The sequence below is a fragment of the Acomys minous genome, assembly GCF_964271855.1.
Source record: "Acomys minous genome assembly, chromosome: 14".
Taxonomy (NCBI): domain Eukaryota; kingdom Metazoa; phylum Chordata; class Mammalia; order Rodentia; family Muridae; genus Acomys; species Acomys minous.
Window position 1 is genome coordinate 78101846 of NC_140496.1, and position 26373 is coordinate 78128218.

General features: G+C 42.7%; 1 protein-coding gene across 2 annotated transcripts; it reads left to right on the forward strand.

The window, feature by feature from the left end:
• Positions 1 to 1536: 1536 nt before the first annotated feature.
• Positions 1537 to 22772, forward strand: GCLM (glutamate-cysteine ligase modifier subunit). 2 transcript variants are annotated; one of them, XM_084757826.1, is made up of 7 exons: positions 1537 to 2049; positions 10095 to 10160; positions 12550 to 12634; positions 16629 to 16688; positions 17381 to 17583; positions 19359 to 19473; positions 20592 to 22772. In XM_084757826.1, exons 1-7 carry the CDS (start codon positions 1924 to 1926, stop codon positions 20759 to 20761), a joined length of 825 nt encoding a protein of 274 aa, XP_084613952.1. In that variant the 5' UTR covers positions 1537 to 1923; the 3' UTR covers positions 20762 to 22772. The 2 variants fall into 2 exon arrangements, with proteins under 2 accessions (XP_084613952.1, XP_084613953.1); XM_084757827.1 differs by lacking the exon at positions 1537 to 2049 and adding an exon at positions 2246 to 2380.
• Positions 22773 to 26373: the final 3601 nt, after the last annotated feature.

Sequence of the window (26373 nt, forward strand, 5' to 3'; positions counted from 1 at the left end):
AATAGGTTTCTCATTGTGTAGCCAGGGCCAACGCTGAATTCCTGGTCTCCTTGCTTCGGCTTCCTGAGTGGTGGAATTGTACCTGTGTGCTACCACACTGTAGTCTCAAAACAGTCTAGGTTTTGGTCGGGCCCGCTGGGATTTGTAACAACAGACAGTAAAACAACATAACAGGTTCTAGGGCTAGAGATGTAGCCGTCTGTCAGAAGGCATGTGCAAGATTTCACCCCCAGGACCACAAATAATAATTCTCACTTACTGAGCATTTACCATAAAGCCAAGTACTGAACTAAGAACTCACGCCTACCCAGTGGAGGATCTGATGCCCTGAACACATACTGTGCACATAAACTCATGGAGGCAAACACACATACACATAGATAAACAATTTTTTTATTGTTTGCTTGGAGTAAGAATCTCTCTACATAGCTCTGGTTGTCCTGGAACTCACTATGTGGACCAGACCGGCCTTGAATTCATAGAGACCCATCTGCCTCTGCCTCCCAAGTGCTAGGGTTAAAGGTGTGCACCCCTGCCGCTACCACCTGGCAGCTAGACAGATCTTTTTTAAAAAGATTCTAGAAAAGAGAAATAACAGTTTAGGAAATATGACCACTAAAGTTTAACCAAATATTATTTACACAAAATATATAAAAAGTCAAGTAATTCAACAGAAAAATCAATTGTTTATATTTTTTAAGTAGGCCATGTGAGGGGGTGAGTCACACCGGGGCCAGAAATATTTGCTCAACATCAGCCTCGCTTTTTCTGGAAGGATCTTCTTAACTAGTTTGCTAACTCAGATTAGTTTTTTCTTTTTGAAAGATTCTGCCCCCTTATAATGAAAATCTTGTTCGATTCTAACATAGCTGACTGATTTCAACAAAACTGAAGGTTTCCTGAGTAAAGCTTAATACACTGTCAGTTTGAGATTACACCCAGTCAACCCCAGTGGAAATGGTGGAGAATCACAGCTTGTGTGAGTCATAAAGCCTTCTCTATTATAGTCTGTTCCTTATGCTTCACTCACCTAGAAACGAAATGTCCTGTGATGACAGTCGTATTATTTAATGTTTCATGAGCTTAGGCCTTGTCTTTCAAAGGACAGGCTTTTGAAAAGGGGGGGGAAAAATTAAAGGTGTAGTCTCTCTGATTTCATACAGTATCAGCAAATAGGGTAAACCAACACGCTGGGGGGTTAAAAAAAAAAAGATCAGTTTGGAGAAGAAAGGTTCTTGAGTGAAGCAAAGCCAAAATATAAAATAATAAAATAAAACAAACGAACATAGCATTCGCATCTGCTCTAGAGAAATGAGAGCAGGCAAGCTTCCAAAGCCTCGGTGGTGGCTGCGGAGGGGGGGCGGAGGGGGGGGAGCGGCGGTAAACAGTCACGAGGCGCCGGGCCGCGCGCCGCGCTCCGGCCGGCAGGGGGCGCCCCTCCGCGCGCCGCGCTCCCTCCGTCGCCCCGCGGCTCCGCCCGCGCCCCCGCCGCCCGGCGCCACGCCCGCCGCAGGCCGAGGGCCAGTCACCCGCGGGCCTGCGCCCCGCCGCGCCCCGCCCCTGGCCCGCCGCGGGACGAGTAACGGTTACGAAGCACTTTCTCGAGTGCGGTTTCTGCTTAGTCATTGTCTTCCAGGAAACGGCCCTCTTCTTTTCGCCGGCGGCTCCGGTTGGTGGCCGCAGAAGTCGCCGCGGCCGTCCGCGCCAGCGCCTCCCTCCGGGTCCGCCTCTCCGTCGCCGCCCGGCCTCCTCGGGCCCGAGCGCACACCGGGCTGTGGCCGCGCGGCGTCCGCAGCCTCGCGCTCGCCACTGGGGCCTGTGGGGCGGGGGGGCACCGCCGCGCCCTGCGAAGGCAGCCGTCTTCCCGCCCCGCTCTCCGCGGCCCCGTCGTCTTCCCCGGTTCTCCCCGGGCGGCTTGCTGCCATGGGCACCGACAGCCGCGCGGCCGGGGCGCTCCTGGCGCGGGCCAGCACCCTGCACCTGCAGACCGGGAACCTGCTCAACTGGGGCCGCCTGCGGAAAAAGTGCCCGTCCACGCACAGCGAGGAGGTGAGCACGGCGGGGCCGAGCCCCGGGTGGGGCGGGGGGTTTGCGGGTCGCCTTCCGTGGGGGTGAGGGGCGGGGGTGGGGGGGGAGGTGCGCGGGTAAGTGGGGACAAGCAGGACATGCCAGGGCTCAGCCCGCCCCAGAGGCTATCTCCGGAGGTATGGAGGTGAGCTGGGTGCCATCCTGGCTTGGCAGGTGCTACTGCTGAGCGAGGGGCGCCTCCGGCAGTCTCTCATAGTTGGTCGCACAGCTCTGTAGCTCACGAGGGTCCCCTGCCAGGCTGGGGATGTTGGACAGAGCCACTGCACCCCTGCGTCCCCGTCTTCCTTCCCAGGTAAAGGAATATTAGGTTAGTGCTTGGTAGATGAACTAACAATGCGCTTAACTTTGCTATTGTTGACAGTGGTTTCTCTATTGTGCTGAATTTGGATTTGGGGCAAATACTTAACGGCAAGTTAACATTTTATTTGTTTCAAAACGAACCATTATAAGCCGAGCATGGTGTCGCACGCTTTTAATCACAGCCCTGGGGAGGCAGAACCAGGGAGGGTCTCGAGTTGGTGGCCAGCCTGGTCTGTGTAGCGAACTCCTGGACAGCCAGGGCTACTCTGTCCCAACTCTCTCCACCCACCCCTTCACTAGTTGGAAGTGACAGAAATTAATCTAGAATTAAAACCCTTTATATTTGTGTTAATGGCCCATTCCTGAGCCAGTAGTTCTCCATGGACTGTGCAACTAATTGCAGAGGCGTATTGGTAATGGAACACGCAATTATCATGTGTTGTAAATAATAAGCTGGCCATGGTGGTGCGCACCTCTAATACCCAGACTCGATGGGATGAGGCGATAGCACGTGGGATTTGAGGCCAGTCTGGGCTACGATGTGAGACCCTGTCTCAAAAAAGAAAATAAATAGAAACTCTTTTAAAACAAAACATTTACATTTAGGAGCTATAGAATTTTGAGACAGTTCTTCCTCTCTGTAACTTTAACCTTGAGTAATATCCTGTCATCAAGGTATTGTGGTAAGTAAAAGGTGGCTTTTTATCAACTGGATCATCAGAAAGGTAAACAAATCCTGATTAAAGCCAGTCCAGGACAGGCAGGGCTACACAGAGAAACCCTGTCTGGAAACAAAACAAAACAAGAATACATTTCCTAAGTTATATCCTTCGTAACATTAGTATCTGTGGTCAGAGACAGGCCTCTGATCTTTTAATGAGGCGGATTATACCAACAGCACCTGGAATCCTTATAATTGTAAATTGAGAGCCTGCCCGGGTCAGATTTAGGAACCTGAGTCCCTAACCTGTGTTCAGGTTCCAGACAAGTTAGAATGTTCTGTTAAAACTGCCTGCTTTGCCTGTTTTCTCCTAAAGGCATCATCATTGCCTTTTGGCATAGAGAGCCTGGTTCTCCCAGCACTGAGTCCACTACAGCCTCTGGCCATGAGTAGGACTGTGCTGGGTGAAGCAGTCTCTTGCCTTATCTCACCACAACACACACTGGTGGGTTTCAAAGTTTTTTTTTCCATGTGTTTATTAATTCTTTGAGAATTTCAGTGCCTCTCTGAACCATCATCGAAGAGGTTTTCAAAGTTTTTTTTAAGCCTTGCTTATTAATATGTATATAGTGTTCTGCCTGCATGTATACCTGCAGGCCAGAAGAGGGCATCAGATCTCATTATAGACGGTTGTGAACCACTGTATGGTGCTGGGAATTGAATACAGGACCTCTGGAAGAGCAGTCAGTGCTCTTAGCCTCTCAGCCATCTCTCCAGCCTCTCAGGTTTTTTTTTTTAACTGAAAATAATGCATTTTGTTCATTCAGTTCTTAGTTTTCCGTTTCTGTGTGTGTGTCAACATATTAGAAACAGGTGCGTTACAAAAATAGTATTAACCCTTGCATACTGTGTGACAACCTTTTTTTCCTGTCCTTTTGCATTTTGTAAAAATTGACTTTTAAAGCTGGGTGTGATGGGGTATGCCTTTGATCCCAGCACTCAGGAAACAGAGGCAGGAGGATCAACTGACTTTTAAATAAAAATATAATTGACTTTTTAAGTGTGTGTGTGTGTGTGTGTGTGTGTGTGTCAGAGCCCCTTGGAGCTGGAATTACAGGTGTTTGGAAGCTGCCTTGTGGGTGCTGAGAACCAAATTTGAGTCCTCTGTAAGAGCTGTAGCTATTCTTAAACACTGAGCCATTACTCTGTAAAAAAAAAAAAACAGTAATGTGCACAGTTTGAAAAACATTGTTCAGCCTGGCAAGGTGGCCCACGCCTTTAATCCCAGCACTCAGGAGGCAGAAGCAGTCGGATCTCTGAGTTCAAGGGCAGCCTGATCTACAAAGTGAGTCCAGGACAGCCAAGGCTACACAGAGAAACCCTGTCTCAAATAAACAAGATAAGAACAACAACAAAAAAGAGGGGCTGCAGAGATGGCTCAGCAGTTAAGAGCACTGTGTACTCATCCAGAAGTTACTGAGTTCAATTCCCAGCAACCACATGGTGGCTCACAACCATCTATACTGGAATTCAGTGCCCTTTTCTGGGATGCAGGCATACACGCAGATAGAGCGCTCATACATATAAAATAAATAAAATCTGAAAAGGAAAGAAACAAAGAAAGATGGTCTATAGTGTTTTTCTCAGGATATTTCATAAGAGTAGGATGTAAACTAAACCTAGAAAACATTGAGGGAAAGTCTCAAAATATGTCAACATATTGTAAGGAATCCATAGCAGATTATGTAGAATGCAATGGGTGTGTTCTGTCTGACGAAAAGAACTCTGTCCTGTGTGTGAGCTCAGAGGTTGGTGTCTGATGTTTTCCTCTATTACACTCTAGTTTGTTGGTTTTTAATTTATTAATTTATTTTTAAAGACAGGGTGTCTCAACTACTTACTGGTGCCTACCACCATACCTGTCTTTTATCTGTGTGCTGGGCTCCGAGGTCAGGCCCTCAGCTTATGTGGCAGCCACTCTACCACGTGAGCTGTCGCCTCAGCCTGTGCATGAGGAATTTTCCAACAACCAGAGATCAGGATGTGCTGTTTGAAACAGTTAGACTTCACTGAAGAGAGTAAGAAAATTGGGAGACAAAACAAAAATAACCACTAATTTTTTTCAAGGCCTGACCTTTTTTTTTCTCTTACAGATTCTTATTTTGATTTTTAAATTTTGTTTTTTATTTAATGTTTTATACTGTATACTTTAATCATATTTCCCCTTCTGTGACTCCTCAGGCCCTCCCCGTCTCCCTCCCCATCCAATTTTATGTTCTCTCTTTCAAAACAGCCAGAAACCCCACAGAACCTCAAAATGAACAAGCGGAAGACCAGTAAGACAAAACAAACAAGACAAAGCAAAACAAAAAGTCCACAGAAAAGCCATGGAGTTTGTTTTGTGTTGCCCAACTACTCCCCAGCATTGACACTCCATTGAAGAAAACTAGTTTTGTTTTGTTTTTTTCCCCCTTGCCTATTGGTGTCAGTTTCAGGCATCTTCAAGGTTAGGGGTGGGACCCTGAGACCCCTTTCCTCTCTCTGCACTAAGAACCCGTCCCGTCCGGCTTGCTGCCACAGTCTCTGTGGGTTCATATGTGCTTCGGTTCTGGAGGACACTGCTGCCTTGGAACCATCGTTACCTGTGGCTCCTACCATCTCTCTGCCTCCTCTTCTGCATAGATCCTGTGCTTTGAGGAGAGGGTTGAGGAGGACAGCCCGTGTAGGCCTGTGTGCTCCCAAGCCTTTCACTCTCCAAACATTGTCCAGTTCGCTCTCAGTTAATCCTGTCTACTGTTAGAAGCAGCTGCTCTGACGTAAGTTGAACAAGGCACTAATCTCTGGGTGTTTGATTGATATCCTAAGTTTTTCATTTTGAGTTTTAGTTTAGTTTGGGTTTTTTGGTTTTTTTTCCCCCCCTGTGGTTCTAGTTTTTTGACTTTCATACCCTGATCTGTTTTTATTATTTAGTTCAACTATATTTTTCCCAGTCTTCATTGAGGCATTTATTCATGTCCTCTTTAAGGCCCCTAAATAATTGCTATTTTGAAGTCTGTGTCGTGTGCTTCAACTAAATTACTCTTCTCGGGGCCTGTTGCAGCGTTGCTGTCTTAGCTGCTCTGGGACCCAGGCATGTGGAGTTTTGAATTGTAAATATCTGATATGTAGGTGGTTTTAGGTGACCCCTGTGAAAGGATCCTTTGACACCCCCCCCCAAGAGTTTCAACACACAGACTGAGAACTTCTGGAAAGGAGTGGTGCTGGGCCAGGGGGAAAGGCTGAGAGGGCCAGCGGAAAAGAGCTAGGAGTGTCCTGTGTCCTTCCCAACGCCAAGCTGTAAATATACTTAAAACATTTATTTGTAACTCTGCTGTGTGGTCTGGAGCCTGACCTTTGTAAATGACAGCATCGCAGTGTCACAGTGTCAAAAGTTGAACAGGAAACCTTGGCATGGTGGTGCTCATCTGTAATCCATGTGCTTGGGAAGTAGAGGGGGGCGGGGCATCCTGGGGCTAGATCAGACTCAACAACTCAGCCACCTTCCAGAGGACATGCATGGTAGGTTTTGACCAATTGAGTTATGTGATAGGTTTTGTTGTTATTGCTGTTTTGGGACAGGATTTCTCTGTGTATTCCTGGCTGTCCTGGAACTTACTATGTAGACCAGAGATCTTCCTGGCCTCAGAGATCCACCTGCCTCTGTCTCTTGAGTTCTGGGATTAAAGATGTTTGCCACCACTGCTCAGTGTATGGTTGTTTGCTTGCGTGCTTGCTTTTTAAGTTGTTAGATAATTCAGATCCAATGACTGGCTAAATTGTGGTGATATTTCTCTTCAATGGTATTGTATGAGTGTCCTAAGAAAAGAGAGAATAGGGAACGAAAAATACAAGGTGACTGTTTGGGTAATATACATATTATGTAATTTGTAAGATTAGAAATTGTTGTGTTTATGGTAAAGTTAATGAATTCCTCAAGCAATTAACTTTGGAAATTTTCTGTAATTTGTCCAGAATCCAAGACTGATTAAAGAAATGGTTTCAGAGGTTGGGTGTGGTGGCGCACACCTGTAATTCCAACATTTAGGAAGCAGAGAGTCCAGGACAGGGAAGGCTTGTTACACAGAGAAATTCTAGCTCTTTGAAAAACAAACAAACAAACAAACAAAAAGAATGGAGTGGTTTCAAGAAAGGGGCCAGTACTTGGAAGGTAAACAATCTTGTTGGGTTGAGGAATTCATCAGCAGAGCTCTAATATGTAACTAGTCATCTTCCCAGAGAAAAAAGCCCCTTAGAATATTTCCAAGAGTTGAACTGCTCATAGAATGGTTAACCTCAGCCGGCTGCTTCAACACTTACTAGTTCGTAAGAGAATACTGACGTTTTCCCGTTCACACTTGTGCAAGGGAGGCGTTGCGAGAGTGAATAGAGACTGTGAAGCCAGATGGCTGTGATGGCGAACGAGGGGTGCTGAGAAAGGAGATGGACAGCGGCCACGTATGTCAAGACATGGAGAGGAATTGAGGATGGAGGGAGCGGGAATAAGGAGAAGAGAAACAACAGAAACATTTTGTTTTGAAAAACACAATAATGAAACTTAATTGTTTGCAACCTAAAAACAAAACTTAAAAAAGAATAAACAACAACAAATGTATTAACTTGTAATTTTCATTATTATTCTCTGCATAACAATGCAGGCTATGACTCACTGTGCCCTTGGTTATCTTTAAAGCAATGATTTCTAGCTGCCAGAGTTGGTTAATTAGTTGATCAGAAATTAGTTAGGGTCAGGCTACCAAGACGGCTCACGCAGGCACTTGCCTTCAGGCAGGACAGCCTGAGCTTGATTCCTGAGACTCAGTGGTGGGCTGGAATTGATTCTTAAAGGCTGTCCTCCAGCTGCCCACACACGGTAAACCAATGTAATAGAGGCTTTTATTTTTATTTTTTTATTATTTTTATTTTTTTTTTAACTAGAAATAAACAGAGGTTTTGTTAAGACATTCTTTGAAATAAGATATACAAGTATCTGTAAAGTTCACATGAAGCAAAACTGAACATTGGTCTGAAGATAAATACAAATCAAAATAATTTAAAATGTGACACCAGGAGAACATACAGGTAGGTGTTCAAAGATGTAAAGCAGGTTTTCTGGTAACTCAGCATATGAAATATTTTCTTTTTCTTTTTTTTCTTTTTTTTTCTCCTTTATTAATTTATTCTACATCTCAATGGTTATCCCATCCCTTGTATCCTCCCATTCTTCCCTCCCTCCCATTTTCCCCTTATTCCCCTCCCCTATGACTGTTCCTGAGGGGGATTACCTCCACCTGTATATGTTCATAGGGTATCAAGTCTCTTCTTGGTAACCTGCTGTCCTTCCTCTGAGGGCCACCAGGTCTCCCCCTCCAGGGGACATGGTCAAAGGTGAGGCACCAGAGTATGTGAGAAAGTAATATCCCACTCTCCACTCTACTGTGGAGAGTGTTCTGTCCATTGTCTAGATCTGGGTAGGGGTTTAAGGTTTACCGCCTGTATTGTCCTTGGCTGGTGCCTTAGTTTGAGCAGGACCCCTGAGCCCAAATCTGCCTATCATAATGTTCTACTTGTAGGCTTCTAGGACCCTCTGGATCCTTCTACTTTGCCATTCTCCCATAGGCTTTTATTTTGTTTCTTTCCTTTTGTTGTTTTTAATGAGCTTAGTGAGGGTTGGGCTGATGGCTGGGCAGTTACGAGCACTTGTCGCTCTTGCAGAGGACTGGGCCTGGTTTCCTGCCCGACGTGGTGGGTCACAACCGTGTGTAACTCCAGTTCCAGGGGATCTGATGCTGCTTCTGGTCTCCATGGACACATGCAGGCAGGCAAAAGACACAGAAAGTCAAAGGAATAAATCTAATAAAAAAGTTTAGTGAATAATGAAATGGTGCTTCCCCTATAGAATAGTAGCCACTAGCATGCTTGTAGATCTAAGTAGCATGTTGTAGTTTTTCTTTTGGTATGTACATGTAGGCCTTCATTAAGTAAATATGCATCTTATTAGAGAACACTATCACTGACATTGAAATAAATACAAGTGCATATTTTAATTTATAACATACAATGATGTTTGTAAAGGAATATTTTATATAAAAAAAACACTGAAGATAAGGTAAGAAGTGTACCCTGGGTGTTAGGAAATGACTTACGGATTGTCATGTTGCAAGTTGATCCATGTCTGTAGTTTTCAGACTGTAGAATTATATAGCAGTTACTTGGATGTTTGTTAACAGTACGTTCTGGCTGTTTTTAGAGAGTCTTTGGCCAATCTTTGATTGAGCACAGGAGTTTGAATGCACAGTTGCGGTGCTGGGGACTGATCCAAAGGCTGGCCTCAGGAATGCTGGGCAGCTGCTCTCTTGTTGAGCTGTATCCCTGAACCAAGATTGAATTACAGCTTCGCGCCACTACGACCTGGCCCAAGTCCCTTTGTAACCATATTCTTGAAATAATTTTTTTGTTCTTTATGAATAATGTCTTCAAGTTTCACTGGTACAAAATTACCTTTTGAATGCTGTATTCAAGAGGTGAAAGCAGGTGAATCCCTGAGTGTGAGGTCAGCCTGGTCTATACAGTGAGTCCAGGACAGCCTGGTCTACACAGTGAGTGCAGGACAGCCAGGGCTATGTAGAGAGACTCTGTCTTAAACCAAAAAAGGGAGTGGGGATAAGAATAAAACAAAACAAAGGTTTGCTGGGAACAGTGGCACATGCCTGTAACCCCAGCACTCTAGGAGGCAGAGGCAGGCGGACCTCTGTGAATTCAAGGCCAGCCTTATCTACAAAGTGAGTCCAGGACAGCTAAGGTTACACATAGAAACCCTGTCTCAAAACAACAACAACAACAACAAAAAAAAAACAAACAAAAAAAACAAGGTTAGAATTTATAGTGCCGGAAACAATAATAACTATTACAGAGTAAGCATGGGCTTGTGTGGTATTTTCTCTTACTCCTTTCCCTCCTTCTAGGTGTGGCGAGCTCTTGACTAACTTTGAAATGCTCCTTTCTGCAGCTTCGAGACTGTATCCAAAAGACCTTGAATGAGTGGAGTTCCCAAATCAGCCCTGATTTGGTCAGGGTAAGTGAACTGTGAAGTAGAAATCTCTAGAGCCTGCGCAGGTGTGAGGTCAATTTTCAGTTTGCCAAGTGAAGCCCAGCAAGCAGTTGGCCATAAAGCTCTGTGGCTTTTTTTGCTGAGTTGCTGGCCTGCTCTAGTAGGGCTGAGCAGAACATCTGGTCTCTAGCCAGTTCCTCATCTAGGTTTCTCCTGCTTAGTTCCCACCACAGTTTCCTCACCCATCAGTGTTTTGTTCCAGTTACTGTTTGGTCTAGTGTAAGAGCGCTTATCAGGGGCGCTGGAGAGATGGCTCAGAGGTTAAGAGCACTGACTGCTCTTCTGGAGGTCCTGAGTTCAATTCCCAGCCACCCACATGGTGGCTCACAACCATCTATAATGTGAACTGATGCCCTCTTCTGGCCTGCAGGTATACAGGTAGGCAGAGCACTGTACACATAATAAATACATCTTTTTTTTTTTAAAGAGTCATTATCAGCCTTAGTTGGTAGGTTGCTTGGTAGAATGTCAATCCAATAATGTAGATAGGAACACTTTTTAAATATCACTTTCTCATGAAACAGTAAGGAACTGTACTTCACTAAATGCCAGTACGTGACGATTTTCAAAAAAGTTAACAGACCCAATAACTGTGTGCAACCACTCTGAAATCAGGCAAAGGCTTGTGTTTGGTCATGTACTACTTTAAATAAAAGCATGGAAGAGGAGCCAGGCATCATGGTGCATGTATCTAATCTCAGCCCTTGGGAAGCTTGAGGCAAGAAGACTGAGGTGAAGCCAGCCTGGGCTACAGCAAAAATTCCAGGCTTAGTAGGACCCTGTTTGAAACAGAGACCATCTGCTAGAAGTGCTGGTTCCCTTGGGCATACTGTTTTAAATCGTATAGCTGCTGTACAGAAATCGGTTGTCATCTGTTTATGTGACTTAACCATCTCTTCTTTCCGTGCTTGACTTTGTACTGCTAACTTTGTGCTTATTTGTGCTAGGTATTGTAATGTGTGCAGGAACAACAAGAAAGATAATATTGCTTTGTTAAATCTTAGGCAGTATGTTTCTGATGGGTAGATGCTGTCTGCCCTTTTATCATTATCCCAATAGAGTATTCATGGGGATGACCCCTGGCTTTTTAAAAATTAGACTCAATAACGTAAATATTTTAACTTAAAATATTTACAATTACAAAACTGAATATACTGTTGTACAGCTCATCATTCTTATGCATTGGTATCTGCCCGAAGGACTTGAGTATTTATGCACACAAACTCCTACACATGGATGTTTTTTCCAGCTTTATTAATACTTGGCAACAGTTTGAAATGGATGTTGTTAGGTAGACAAAAGGAGATTAAGACTGTGGTGCATCCAGGCAGTGAGATTTTACTGAGTCCCGAAAAGCAATGCGTGACTAAGCCAGGAGAGGCACGAAGGAGCCTGAAATGCATGCCGCTAAGTGAAAGAAGTCATTCTAAAAGGGTGCGTCCTGAGTGATTGCAGGTGAGCACTGATGGCATGGTGACGGTGGAGGAGGCAAAGTGTGTGTGGGAGCACTCCCTGTTCTTCCTGCTCAGTAGGAAGAAGCTATAATGCTCCTTTTCTTTTCTTTTTAAAGCAGCTATGTTACCTTAACAGGTCAAATTGGTGTGCTGGTTGGAGGCTGGTGTTTGTTGGGAAGGGTTAGGAGGTTTGGCCTTGTTGGCTGAGGGGTGTCACTGGGGAGTGAACTTTGAGGTTTCAAAAGCCCATGCCAAGTGTGTTGTCTCTCTCTCCTGTCAGCTCATCAGGGGCTCACCCCATGAGCCAATAGCTCTCTCTCCTGTCAGCTCATCAGGGGCTCACCCCATGAGCCAATAGCTCCATGCTGGAGAGCAGAAGGCATCGAAACAGGAGGAGAAGCTATGGACATTTGGGCAACTTCTTCGTGTAACTTGCTTGTGCCATCTAGTCATGGTCTCTCTTCACAGCAATAGAACAATAACCCAGACAGCTGGTAATTAATATAGAAGGTTTTAACATGTAATCATTCAAAATAGGTAATTTTCATCATTTCTGATACTTTATATTAACTCTAAGCTCCTCTGCTTGTTTATTCATTTATTTATTTATTTATGGTCATGGATACTTTTGAATACTTGGTCAAAATGAGACTTTTCTCCAGGAAATAGAACACACAACACTCTCTCTCTCTCTCTCTCTTTCTCTCTCTCTCTCTCTCTCTCTCTCTCTTTCTCTCTCTCTCTCTCAACCATTATATCTCTACTAAGCTTTTAAAGTCCATTAGAGCTCCCAAAGAATCTTATCTGTTAGTTCTTTGTTTCTGAAGTGCTTAGGACAATAAAAACTTGACAATCAGTAGTGCTGATTTTATGTCCATTGAATGTTGTGTTTCCTACAGGAGTTTCCAGATGTCTTGGAATGCACCATGTCTCATGCTGTCGAGAAGATAAACCCTGATGAACGAGAAGAAATGAAAGTTTCTGGTAAGCTCTGCCCCTTACAGTCACTGTCCTGTGTGCATGGGGGGAGGTCACGGGACACACACATGAGAGTAAACCCTTCCTTCTCACCTCGAATGCCTTGGTCACCAGACTTTAGCGTAATTCTAATGTCAGGTCTTAGGAGGGAGTTACAGGACGTCAGAGCTGAGTGCTGTGCAGTCAGGATGAAAGTTTGACTTATTGTTCCTCATTTGTGTGCTTTGTGTTTACTCGGCAACAGAAAGATTCAAGTGGGAGAAGTGGAGAGGATAAAGGGAACGGTTGGGAGCAGTGTCTGTGCAGACAAACCCAACCTTCCCTTCCTGGGGGCTGGTAAGCAGTGGCGGGGCCGCCTGGAGGTACAGAAGGATGTCTGGGCAGTAAGCCTCGGGAAAAGAGGCAGTGCTTATTAATATCCTATACATCAGCATATGCCGGTGACTGCTGCATTTCAGAAGCAGCAGTAAAGGTTAACAGATTGTGCCCTCAGCTTGCAGACAGCATGGCAGTCATTAGCATCTCAAGCTTGCCTAGATTCAGGCTCCCTGAGGGTGGAGACTACTGACAGAATAACCTAGGGCTAGCAAGTGTTTAAACGCTTTGAGCCTCAATTTGTTTATCTGTACTGTGGGATACAATTATTTCACAGGCTTCTTTATATATAATATGGATGAAATAACAAGAGGCACATAACTAGGGCTGTACTTGCCACAAAGCAGTGGTGGGTCTCCATTGTTTATTAAGTAACATACTGAGATGGACATGCATGACGGGGTAATGAGATAGGAATGGTCTTTTCATTCCAATCGTAGTACCATCTCTTTGAGTCTTGCTTTATGCTAAACGCTGAGCTGTCCCTTTATGATTATATTTGTGCATGTAATTGTCAAAGCAAACATACCGTCACACCAGTGGCATTAAATAATGTGACTGTTAGCCTTGACCTGGGTGTAGTGGCACACAACAGTAGTTCCAGCTTCTTGGAGGATGAAACAGAGGATCAGAAGTTTCAGCTGGCCTGGCAGTGTAATGAGACCCTACCAGCTAAAAAGGAAGAGAAAAGAAAGTTGTCTTTCAGTCAGTTAGTTGATGAACCCACACACTATGAAGGTATGCCTGACTCCAAAACCTGTGTCTTCCGTTAACTACACATCCCTGCTTGTGTAGGAAAGGAAGTAAAGCCAACATTTTGTGTAGCTGGTGGTAATGCATCCTTGTCTTGGGCCTCCCCACGCTGTCCTCCATTCCTGCTCCATTTGAGAATTTTGATAGGAAGAAAATTCTCCCCGTAATCAGCCTTTGTCTTTCTTTCTCAGAGTACCCCATCTTTGAGAGAGAGAGGGGGGGGGAGAAGGCTATTCCAGATGGCAAAATTTAGAGATCAGGTGTTAGTAGTGGGAGATGTTATTTGTGTCAAGGGGAGGAGGATCAAACGCAGGGCATCACACATGTGAGGCAAGTGCTCTATCACCTGGGAAGACTTTTCAGCGTGTGTTCTGGGAGCTAAAGCTGGACCCAGCTGGTGAACACTGACTCATCTGATAGAGGAGCTGTAATGGCCGCTCACGAGGAGTAACGCCAGGACCAGATGTCTTAGGAGACCTAGCAGTAGAAAAGAGGGCGGATAAACAAGTAAACAGGAACATTTGTTGCATGTGTTGAACACTAGTCTCTGATAATGAGCATTTTTGTTATGTTTTCTTCCATTGTTCTGTTTTCTGTCATTGTTTTCCTACATCTCTTACATTTGTTTACAATTCTAAATGTACTCAGTAGACTTCAGGTTTATATAAACATGTACATATAAAGTTGAGTTTAAGTCAAGCATGTTTCTTTTATTGAAAATTAATCAACTTCTAGGCGTAGAGAGGTGGCTGCGGTGTAAAGAGCTCATGCTGCTCTTCCAGAAGACCTGATTTTGGTTTCCAGTTCCCACATAAGGCACCTCACAACCACCTGTAACCCTAGTCATGGAGATCTAACAGGACCTCTGGCCTCCGTAGCCACCTTCCCCTACACATGTATATGTACACACACACACACACACACACACACACACACACATACACACACACACACACACACACACACACACACACTAGATTTAAGAAAAAATAAACTTCCCTATTAACCAAAGAAATATAAAATAAAACAGTTCTGGAAGGCTACATGTTATGTCTGCTAAATTTTAAGAAATGAGTACAAATTGACTGCCTGGAACTCGAGATGTTTGAATCTCAGAGGTTTTCAGATTTTCTGTTTGGGTGGATTTCACTGGTCATACGCCCTGCATGGTGAGGTGGCTGGCCTAGTGCACTGGGGCATGGCTGTCAAAGGACAAGGCATAAAAGTAGAGCAGGACCCACAGGGTACACTGGTCCTGTTACTCAGAATCACATTTCTAACACTCTGCTTTGGGAAATGATTCAGTGTAGGGTTGAATAAAAAGTTACCAACTTGTTTACATAACAAAATATTGGAGCTGGGGCTGGAACATAAACTAACAGATGTTGAGTGGGCAGGACCCCGTCTGATGAACTCCACCCCAATACAATGTAGAATAAGTCTCAAGAATGAGAAAGGAGAACTGGGTGTGCCTGGTGCAGTGGCAGCCCCAGCATTTGGGAGGGTGAGGGCAGGAATGTTGGGACTTGAAGGTAGAGTGGGCTAAAAGGAGACCTTGTCTCAAAATATATATATATATATTTTAGTGTGTAAAAGTATACGTTAAAAACATAGGCCAGGGTTGTATTTGCCTTCATAGAGTGCAGCATTGAAGGGAAACCAAGAAAAGACTAAAAAAGCTTTGAGTGATAAGTCTGCCTGCTGTCTTTTTTGGTCTTTGCACTTTTATCGATCTTTCTTGTTTGTGGAGTAAGCAAGCATGCTATTACCAAGAAAACTTTAAAATAACTTCTACATAGAAAACACATAGGAAATATTTACCACACAAAGATGCCTAACAGGGCTGGAGAGATGGCTCAGCAATGAAGGACACATATTCCTTACAGAGGCCTGGAGTTCAGTTCCCAGCACTCCCGTAACTACAGCTCCAGAGGATCTGATGCCTCTGAGGACACATGTACTCCTGCGTACTACACACGTGCACATAAATAAAACATTTAAAAGATAAACCAACTAGAGCTTTTAAAAAGTTATACCATACTTTATATTGTAAACTTTTTTTTCAGTTTTCTCATTACACATTTGAGGCTTTCTTAGATTTGTCTTACTGTAGAAAGTATGTAAAATGCTCCATTATGCTTAGCTTATGAAAATAGACATTGAAGCTGGGCGTGGTGACATATGCCTTTAATCTCAGAACTCAGGAATTCAAGGCCAGCCTGGTCTACAAAACAAATCCAGGACAGCCAGGGTTAGCACAGAGACTCTGTCTAGTGGGGGGTGGGAGGGAAAAGCAAAACAAAAAAAATAAAAAATAGACACTTAAAATAATTTTAGGTCCAGTTTATCTTGAGAAATAGACATGTTGACAACTAGCATGTAACTTGACAACTATCATGCAACTTAAAAATTACAGTATGTGTGCATATGTCTGTCTTAAAATGGGGTATGCAATTATAGAAGTAGGAAAAGAAAACTAAACCCTATCTTGGTAATCCTGCACAGTAAGAGGTGTGGATACACACGGACAGTGAGGCATGGATACACATGCATGGACAGTGAGGCGTGGATACACATGCATGGACAGTGAGGCGTGGATACACATGCATGGACAGTGAGGCGTGGATACACACGGACAGTGAGGCGTGGATACACACGGACAGTGAGGCGTGGATACACACGGACAGTGAAGCGTGGATACACATGGACAGTAAGATGTAGACACACATTCATAGTAGATGTGGAAACACGTGCACAATAAGGTGTGGACAAACACATTAACGGACAGACACATGTTCATAGTGAGGTGTGGACACACATGCACAGTGAGGTGTGGACATACACGGTAATCAGCTTTTTCTTTGTTGTCCAGCAAAACTGTTCATCGTAGGATCGAATTCATCATCATCAACTAGGAGTGCAGTTGACATGGGTAAGCAAAACTTTTTCAGCTAGGTGGTGGCGGCGCACACCTTTAATCCCAGCACTTGGGAGGTAGAGGCAAGCAGATCTCTGTGAGTTCCAGGCCAGCACGGTCTACAGAGTGAGTTCCAGGACAGCCAGAGCTACACAGAGAAACCCTGTCTTGAAAATAAATCTTCTTCATAATATGAGTTTTTAATTATCTTAAGTGAATTAGTTACAACCAATCTAGATAAAGAAAATAAGCTGATTTCAGTTTTACCATTTAAAGACTTGAATAGAATTAAGTCTTCATTTACATATAGTAATACATTGATAGAAATATAAATGATGTATTAAATGTTACCTGTTTGAGGATAGAATTTCTTTTTAATCATTATTAGCCCTTTAAATATTACACGATAGATGAAATACTAAAATCAGAGACAACAAAATACAAATACTTTGGATTCATTTTTAGCACCTGATTTGTTAAAAATCCCCCCCAGGGAAGAGGGCAGGTGAGGAACCCACCTGTCTGCTCCACAGAGATGTAAAGTGGGCACTTAGAGACATGCTGTCAAGGACAAGCAAATTATGCAGTAATCTAGCGTTCAGAAAATGATTCATGACCAAGACAGGATTGAGTGGTGCATGTTGGGGGCAGTGAGGAGTGTTTTTAGTGTAACACACAGTCTCCTTTCGTGTCTCCGTTTTCGTCAGCATGCTCGGTACTTGGAGTTGCACAGCTGGACTCTGTCATCATCGCTTCACCTCCAATTGAAGATGGAGTTAATCTTTCCTTGGAGCATTTGCAACCTTACTGGGAGGAACTAGAAAACTTAGTTCAGAGCAAGAAAATTGTTGCTATAGGCACCTCTGATCTGGACAAAACACAACTGGAGCAGCTGTATCAGTGGGCGCAGGTAAGGATGTGCAGATGAGGACGCTTGGCTACAGCTGTGGAGCATCGTGCATCTAGGGCATGTTGTGGGTGACGGCTGGGTGGGAGCTCTGAGACAGGCTTATCTAAAGCACCAGGAGCTTAACATTTTACTGAACTGAGTATTCATCCACCTCAAGGAGTGAAGAAAACGTGGAATGCTAAGTTTCCAGAGAAACCCAGAACTTCATTTCAGGCTTACGTGATGAAATGTTACACTTTGTGTATTATGGCTCTAATTTCTTAAGTAAGGAAATATATGTATTTACTTTTCTGTTAAGTGAAGATGATTAGACTTAATTTATAGAAGCTGATATAGGGAAGGCATCATAAAACCTTCAACCTCGCACTCCTGCTCTAAGACCCTACAAAATTATGAGGAAGTACCAGCATGTTACCCTTACTTTCTATATTTTGTCCTTATTCTTTTTATTTCATTTTCAGCTGCTTCCTCAGACCTTTCAGAATTGATGACAAGCAGGAAGGCCATAGAAAGTATTGTCCGTTGACTTGGTAGTAGTATGTGGCCCAAACCATCTGGACACGTAGTGATCCAGCAAGTATATACCAGTTAGCCAGTGCAGCTACTGAAGTTATGTGTCCTTTAAGTGCCTGCTTAGTAAGCCACAGTTTATACCCTGACATTCATTCAGTGTATACCTTGAAGATAGATTCCCTGTTGCTAAAACATTATCCTTAGAATCGCTGCTTCAGAGGCAGATGTGCTAGATTGCTAATGATTTCAGCAGGCTTCATTATGAATCTTAATAGTAAGCATAATTCTGTGTTCTCTCACCCTAGGGCTATTTTCCGTGTTATCACTAACATGGACTAGGAAGGCATACATTAAAACACAAGTTGGGCAGAAGTACTTTATAAATAAACCATTGTCAAATACTGTTTTATGTTCTGAAGTCTATTGCTCTCTTTTCTAAAAAGTAGGGGTAAGGTGGTTGCTGTACTTGCAGAGTTCACTTCCTAGCACTCACCAAAGTACCCAGAAGTAGTGCCTGCTTGTGATACCAGGCCCAGAGAAGGCAGAGGCACAAAGATTCCCCGGGGATTGGTGGACAGCTAGTGTACTGAATTAGTGATCTCAGGGTTCATTGAGAGACCCTGTCTTAAAAGTTGGGTAGGAAGTGATTGAGGAAGACACCCGATAACAACCTCTGCCTTCTGCATGCACCAATACACACATGTAAAGACAAGGCACAAAATCAGTTGTCTCACTAAACATGCAAAGCAATAGGCTTCACTACAGAGCATTTTCATACATACGTCATTATACCAAATTCTAATTAATTCTCCTCTTCTACTCCCCCTTGTGAGACCCCTTCCTTTCCTCAGTGTAGTCCATCCTCTTTTCACCCCCAAGAATTCTCCTTCCCTTTCTAGCTTCATGACCTAGACAGACAGACAGACAGACAGACAGACACACACACACACACACACACACACACACAGAGTTTTATATTGGAAGGTCCCACATGTGAGAGGAACATGTAGTATTGCCTTTCTGAATCCAGCTTAGTTCAGTTCACATAATAGTTTCTAAGTTTGTTTATTTTCCTGCCAATATCATAGTTTCCTTTGTGGTGACTAAAACTCCATTGTGTTTATCGTTTTTTCTTTACTCTTTCTGTTGGACACATAGCCTGCTTCTGTTTCCTAGCTACTGTAAATTGTATCTTAGTGCTTTCTTCTGTCTATTTTCTGTATGACATAATTTAATACAGTACATTTTATTTCCACTTATAGGTAAAACCAAATAGTAATCAAGTTAATCTTGCCTCCTGCTGTGTGATGCCACCAGATTTGACTGCATTTGCTAAACAATTTGACATACAGCTACTGACTCATAATGACCCAAAAGGTAATGATATTTTTATTTATAGGCTTTGATCATGAGTGTTTGGAAGACAAAAGCTGTTTGTTCAGTGGGCTGGAGGTGCAGGCCTGTGACAGAATGCTTGTCTAGCATGTCCGTGGCCTAGGTTTGGTCCCTGACGCCATACACAAACATTTTCAAAAAGAAAAAGACAACAAATATTGAAATTGATTTTAAGTGTGTGCTGTGATAATATAAATGTAACACACACACATCTTTATTGTCTCTGTGCAATGGTGGAGTTGTAAACCGGTTGGCAGGATCCTACACATAAGAATGAACTAAACCATATCTCTAGAACTCACGTATTTTTGTTAGTTTGTTTTGTTTTAAAGCAATTGGCGTAATGCTTTGATTAATATAATTTAGTATTATGCTGTGACCAAAGCAAAAGTTCAAAGTAATAGAAAAACTAGATTTCCTTTTGCCAATGATGAGGAATATGTTATGATATCTACCTAATATACTAATGGGGAAGTTGACTTCAAATCCTAGAGTTATACCTTTTTGCACTTATTAAACATAATACTGTATGAATCACACACACACAGTGTGTGTGTGTATGTGTATGTGTCTGTATCTCTGTGTCTCTGTGTGTTTATGAGCACATACCAAGAAAAAAATCTTGATGAAATACACAGTAATAGAAATGCTGTAAATAGGGTTAGGAATGATTTATTTTCTTTTTACTCTCCTGGATATTCCCTAGAGATTTTCAAAAATTGCAAATTCCAGTCTCCAATAACCAGAAGTTATGAATTAAATAAAGAGGCCAGAGTACAAGGATATGTTTTCAAAGAACTGATCATTTTTAATACTGTGGTTCAGTTTAAAGGGATACAGTTTTGTTGTTAGGATCTCCTGCAGCCATGCGGGCCTGGAGGTCACTATATTGCCAAGAATTACCAGAACTTGTGGTTTTCCTGCCTCCATACCCACATGCTGAGATCCAGTTGTACGGTCAGAGCTGGCTTACGTGCCTGGGGTAAACAAAACCAGGTGCTAATCGCTGGCCCAGTATTCAGTTTTGTTGTGTTTAAATGCTTACTTACATAGAAGGAGCTTTTGTCTTCAAACCTAACCTGTTGGGGTTTCTGTTTTAGAACTGCTCTCTGAGGCAAGTTTCCAAGAAGCTCTTCAAGAAAGCATCCCTGACATAGAAGCCCAGGAGTGGGTGCCGCTGTGGCTCCTGAGATACTCGGTCATTGTGAAAAGCAGAGGAATCATCAAGTCAAAAGGCTACATTTTGCAAGCCAAAAGAAGAGGTTCTTAACTACTATGCAAGCTCACACCTCACTGACCTATGTTTATCTTGAACATACGATAGAAATCCAAATTATAAAATTGAGATGTGTAAAAAAATCTAGCTATTGCCTACAAGAAGTGTCATTGAGGCATGTATTCAGTTGTTTTGGCAGTGTGGTCAAGTTTTGAATACGTCTCTTGCCTCTGCATCAGCATACTTACAGGAACCACTGTCTTCTTTTCATTAAACTTGTTTTCTAACTGAAATAATCTATAAAGAAAAATACCTGCAATATATTTCCTTTATTTTTATGAGTAATAGAAATCAAGAAAATTTGTTTTTAGATATATTTTGGCCTAGGCATCAGGGTGATGTATATACATATTTTTTATTTCCAAAATTCATTAATTGCTTCTTACTCTATACTTCTATAACTAAGCAATTAAATTACAGTTGTTAAAACAAATACTGGAAGAGATTTTTTTTTCCTGTCATTGTCAAAATAATTTATCTCAGAGTAACTATAGCAGCTGGGATCTACTAGTAATGTAAATACAATCCATTCTCTGATCCATGAATGGAGATTTAATCTTGTGTTCTCGATTACAGCTTAGCTCTCTTTGACCGTGTGCTCTGTATGTTTCTTCCCTCTCTTGTTTACAAAGGCGAGCCACAGTGAATCCGAGAGGCTTGAGGCTTTAATGTCACTGGGAGTTTCATAAAAGCAACTGTCATCTTCTGATTCTTTGGAACTCTTGACACATTTTGTGTGTTGTTGCTTAAAAACATTCACTAAGTCAGTTGCACTCACCATGTGCTCAGCACTGTGGGCTCTGGAGATGTGGAGTAAGAATCAGCCAAGTAAAGTGTGTGATTTCTGTACCTATTAATTACTGACAGGGAGGGAATAAAGCCAGAAAAGGCTGGGGGCAGGGAATCATTTAGTTTTGATTTCATACTAGTTTAAAAACTAGAAAACTGCAAAGAAGCCATGATCCTTACATGCAGCATTCTAAATAAAGGTCTTAATCTATAAATGTGTGTCTAACCCAGTTTCAGTGTTTCTTTGAAAGGTATGTTATATGCCAATATTTTTAAACCATATAGGCCTTGGTAAACAAATTTTGCTCAGAAATTTTCAACTTAGAGAAAAGAACTATAGTTCTATGTTAAGTCGGTACAAGAGACCTTTTTCTTTCTTTCTTTCTTTTTTTTTTTTTGAGACAGGGTCTCTCTGTTAGCCTCGAACTCACAGCGATCCACCTGCCTCTGCCTTCCTCGTGAGTGCTGGGATTAAAGGCATGAGCCACCATACCCAGCCAACAATACACTTTTTTCTAAGTAAGACTTTGTGGTTAGTGATTGGTTTTTCTCAGAATTAGGTGAAACTAACTGATTGCCTGCTAAAGCTTGTAGAATTTTAACTGAAAGCCTATAATTATATTGTTTGTATATAATGCTAAATATAAGGTAACTTTTAAAATTAGTAATATATGTGTCTTCATATGACAGATCTTTAAGTAAATGTTGTATTTTAAATCTGTACAGTGAGCTGGCCGAGCTACTCTGAAGGGAACCTCAGTATCACCTTTATTAAACCTGGAAGTGGGGGTGCATTTTTGATGTGTGTATGAGAAAACAAAACCTTCACTCATGTGTGCAGATATTAGCTTTGTTTGTGGGCATCTCTTCCACTCTCAGCAGGGAAAGAAGCCCAGTTGTGGGTTCATTTCGTGAAAGAAATGTTCATGTCTGGAATTTTAAAACAATTTGGTTCTTTTATTCCAAGTCCTTATATTATTGGATAACTTCTTAAAATGAGATTTTTGGGGGTCTGGAGAGATGGCTCAGTAGCTACAAGTATTCGCTGTTCTTGTAGAGGGTCCCAGTGCCAACCTAGCAGCTCACAAATGTCTGTGACTCTAGTTCCAGGGGATCCAATGTCCTTTTACATACACACAGGCAAAATACATACGTGTGTGTATGTGTGTGTGTGTGTGTGTGTGTACATGTATAAATACTCCCAAGTAACTAACTGCCTAAAACAAAAAGCCAAGTTGTCAGTATTGTGTATGACAGATATATTTGAATGTAGTGACCCAAGGTAGGTTTTGAGTATAATTTCTTTCTTAGTAAACATTTTAAAAAGAGGATGTAGCCAGGAGGTGGTGGCGCACGCCTTTAATCCCAGCACTCAGGAGGCAGAGGCAGGCGGATCACTGTGAGTTCGAGGCCAGCCTGGTCTACAAAGTGAGTCCAGGACAGCCAAGGATACACAGAGAAACCCTGTCTCAAAAAAACAGTCAAAAACAAAAGAAGGAGGAGGAGGAGGAAGAAGGTGTTAGCTTACTACATTTCCACAGCCCCGTGGTGCCTTACTCTGCAGCACTCTGTGACTTGGGATTCATGCCATAAGTTTACCTAGTTTCCCACCAAAGAGCCTGGAGACACCAGAAGGACCTGGTTCTCTCACAGGCTAGATTCATGTGCTGTGAACTGTGGGGACTTTGTTTGGTTTTTGAGGCAGGGTCTCTATGTTGTCCTGGAGCTTGCTACATAGACCAGGCTGGCCTCTGCCCCTCTGGAGTGCTGGGGTTCCAGGTGCACACCACCACGTACTGTCCCGGAAGACTGTATTGATGCCGAGACACCAATACCCATTTAAGGATGGCCGATGGCCAGTGCTAGAGCATGAATCATTGATAGCTAATTGGTGCTCTGCCTGAGAAAGGCCGTCTAGACATGTGAGCTGTGTGCTTGAAATGGCCATCTAGACATGAGGCTTTGATCCCGTCGTGCCAAGGAACATCTAGAACCTAGAGCATCACGTTAAATAAATCATGAATTATTTTTAAAAATACATAAATGTAAAATGAAAACCAACATTATTCTGTATTGCCCAGGCAGTTTAGGTGAAAACCGTAAAGCTATTTTGTCCACTTTCCATGTGTAGTTCAGACTGTTGTGTGTCAGGTCCAAGTAGTAACCAAAATTAGGATCTTGCTTTTCAGAGATAAATTTTCTAAGGCTCATCTTAGTCATGTCTTTATCTAAGTGTTTCCCTCTGGGCTACCTACCAAGTATTTTCATCTTTGAAATGTTAGCAACTGATCACTGATGTATATTGTATATTGGCTGGCAATTCATCCTGCCAAATGTACATAAAGAGTATTGTTAAGTTTTAAGGGAATTCAAATCACTTGTGCAATTTGTGTTCTCATTCTCAAATGCACCAGCCTTTGATTCTAAGCCTATTTTTCCAACACTTAATTTCCAATGTTTCAAAATTAATTACCTCTCTTTTCATCATAAAACTGAGGGAGGAATATGTCAGAGTTTGATTTTTCAACAATATGTAACAATATTTTTATAGTTTTCAGATTCAGGGAAGCAGAAACTAGAAATAATTAACTATTCTTATGTGTCCAGTAGTGTACTGAGTCAAAATATAACGCATTGTTAAAAATAATCTTTATTTTGCTTATATTAACTTAAAATGTGAGGCTTTTGGGGGGGGGAGTGGTTTGAATAATGGGAATAAAATCACGTTGATTTTGAACCATTTAAATTTAAATAGTATAAATTAATAAAAGAAAAAAATTCAAATAGTATGATTTGAAAATAAATTGAGTTACTTGAAAAATCTAAGCCATAAAGCTATTCATTTACTCAGCCAGAAATGTGTGCTGTGTGGTATGCAAGATGCTACAGATGGACACACAATCTCGTCTTTAAAGAGCTTACAACATATTCATGGGAAGAGAGCAGGCCATGAAGAGCAAAAAAGGCTATCTCGGGGGATGGCAGAAATGGGGAAAAGGTTGGAATGTTGAAAGTGACTATGGGTGGAGGCTGACAACAAGACTTTCCTAAAGGAGTCAACTTAGCATCCATCAGGATCGGACAGGTGTGCTGAGCATTGTGGGTAGAGATCCTTCTCTGCCTGATTTGTAAATAATGATTTTTATCAAATGATGAGCAATCTATATGTAAGCATGCCAGTGCACTGAAAGCATCTTCAAAACCCTATTCTGGGCTGGGGAGATGACTCCATGGATATCTCACAGGGCAAGCATGAGGATGTACATTTGGATTCCCAGCATCCACAGTGGAGCAGTGATCCCCGCTCTGGGAAGTACGCAGCCCAACCAATCAGCAAGCTTCAGGTTCACTGAGATTGTATCTCAAAAAATAAGGTGGGGTGTACTAGAGGAAGATACCCAGTGAGGAAGACCTCTGCCTGCGCACACAAGCACAGGAACACAGTTAACACATTTAAAAGCCTTGATGATCTCAGTAAGAATGGAAAATTCATGTTGTAGAAAAGAGACTAGCTGGGTGGTGGTGGCACACACCTTTATCCCAGCATTTGGGAGGCAGAGTGCTCACAAAGGCAGAGCTCTGAGTTTGAGGCCAGCAAGTTCAAGGCCAGCCTGAGCTACAGAGAAACCCTATCTTGAAAAACAAAGAAACTAAACCTTGTCCAGTCGTCCTGTGTTTCCAAGCCACCCCCAGCCCAGTTAGGATATGGTTGTATGCCCCTTGCCAGAAAATTAAAATGTATTTTGTTAGAATGCATGTCATACATGGTTTGGGTATGTTCCCCCCCACCCCCACCCCACCCTTGTTTCTTTGTTTTTTGAGGCAGGGTTTCTCTGTGTAGCCTTGACTGTCCTGGACTCACTCTGTAGACTAAGATGGCTTCAAACTCACAGAGATCCGCCTACCTTTGCCTCCTGAGTGTTGAGATTACAGGCATGCCTCACCAAGCCTGGCTCCTCTCCCATTATTTTAAGATAGTTCATGTCTTAAAGTAATTATTACTTTAAGTCAGCTCTTTCCCTTTCTTTGCTCAGTCCTGATTCTTGCATTGTGCTTATTACATTCATTTCCCCCCTTATATCCTTAGACATTTTTTTCACCTACATTTTTGGAGTAGTGTGGTCTGGATCTTAAATGCCCCACAGAGGGCCATGTGTTGGAGGCCTTGGTTGATGGTGCTGTGGGGATGTGGTAGAAACTTTAGGATGTGGGGCCTGGTGGAAGTTAGGTCATTGGAATTTTGAAGAGGGATGGGGCCCTGGCCTCTCCTCCCTCTATACATCTCAGCCCCCATGTGGCTTTGTTGTCACATACTCTGCACCATAGTGACAACGATAAGTGACATGAATTACAGCCTTTGAACTATGCGCCTAAACAAATCTTTGAAGTTAAGTCAGAAGTCTTGTATGGTATCAGACGGCTGACAGGCATGCAGCAAACTCTGTGGGTTCTGTTTGTCTGAGAATGTATTTCATACTCAATTTCTTTTTATCCTTGAGGTCCTGGAGACAGCCCAGAGCCTCCACTGTGAGGCCGGCAGGCCCTTTACCACTGAGTTACCTAACCCGTGCTCAAACTATCATTTACATAATCCTCTGCTAGTTTCTCTCAGCATCTGAAGATAGTACTATGTCTACTTCCACAGTATACATACTCTTGCAGATGAACATCTGGATTTTTCTTCCTAGCAGCAATCTGTCCTCTCTCTAGTTGCTTTTGGTTTTTTAATTTGCATTTTTTATTTATTTTGGTGTTAGTGGCATTATAACAAAGCAGAGAAATGAAAACGCCAAAGCTTTCTCATAAAAACACTAATT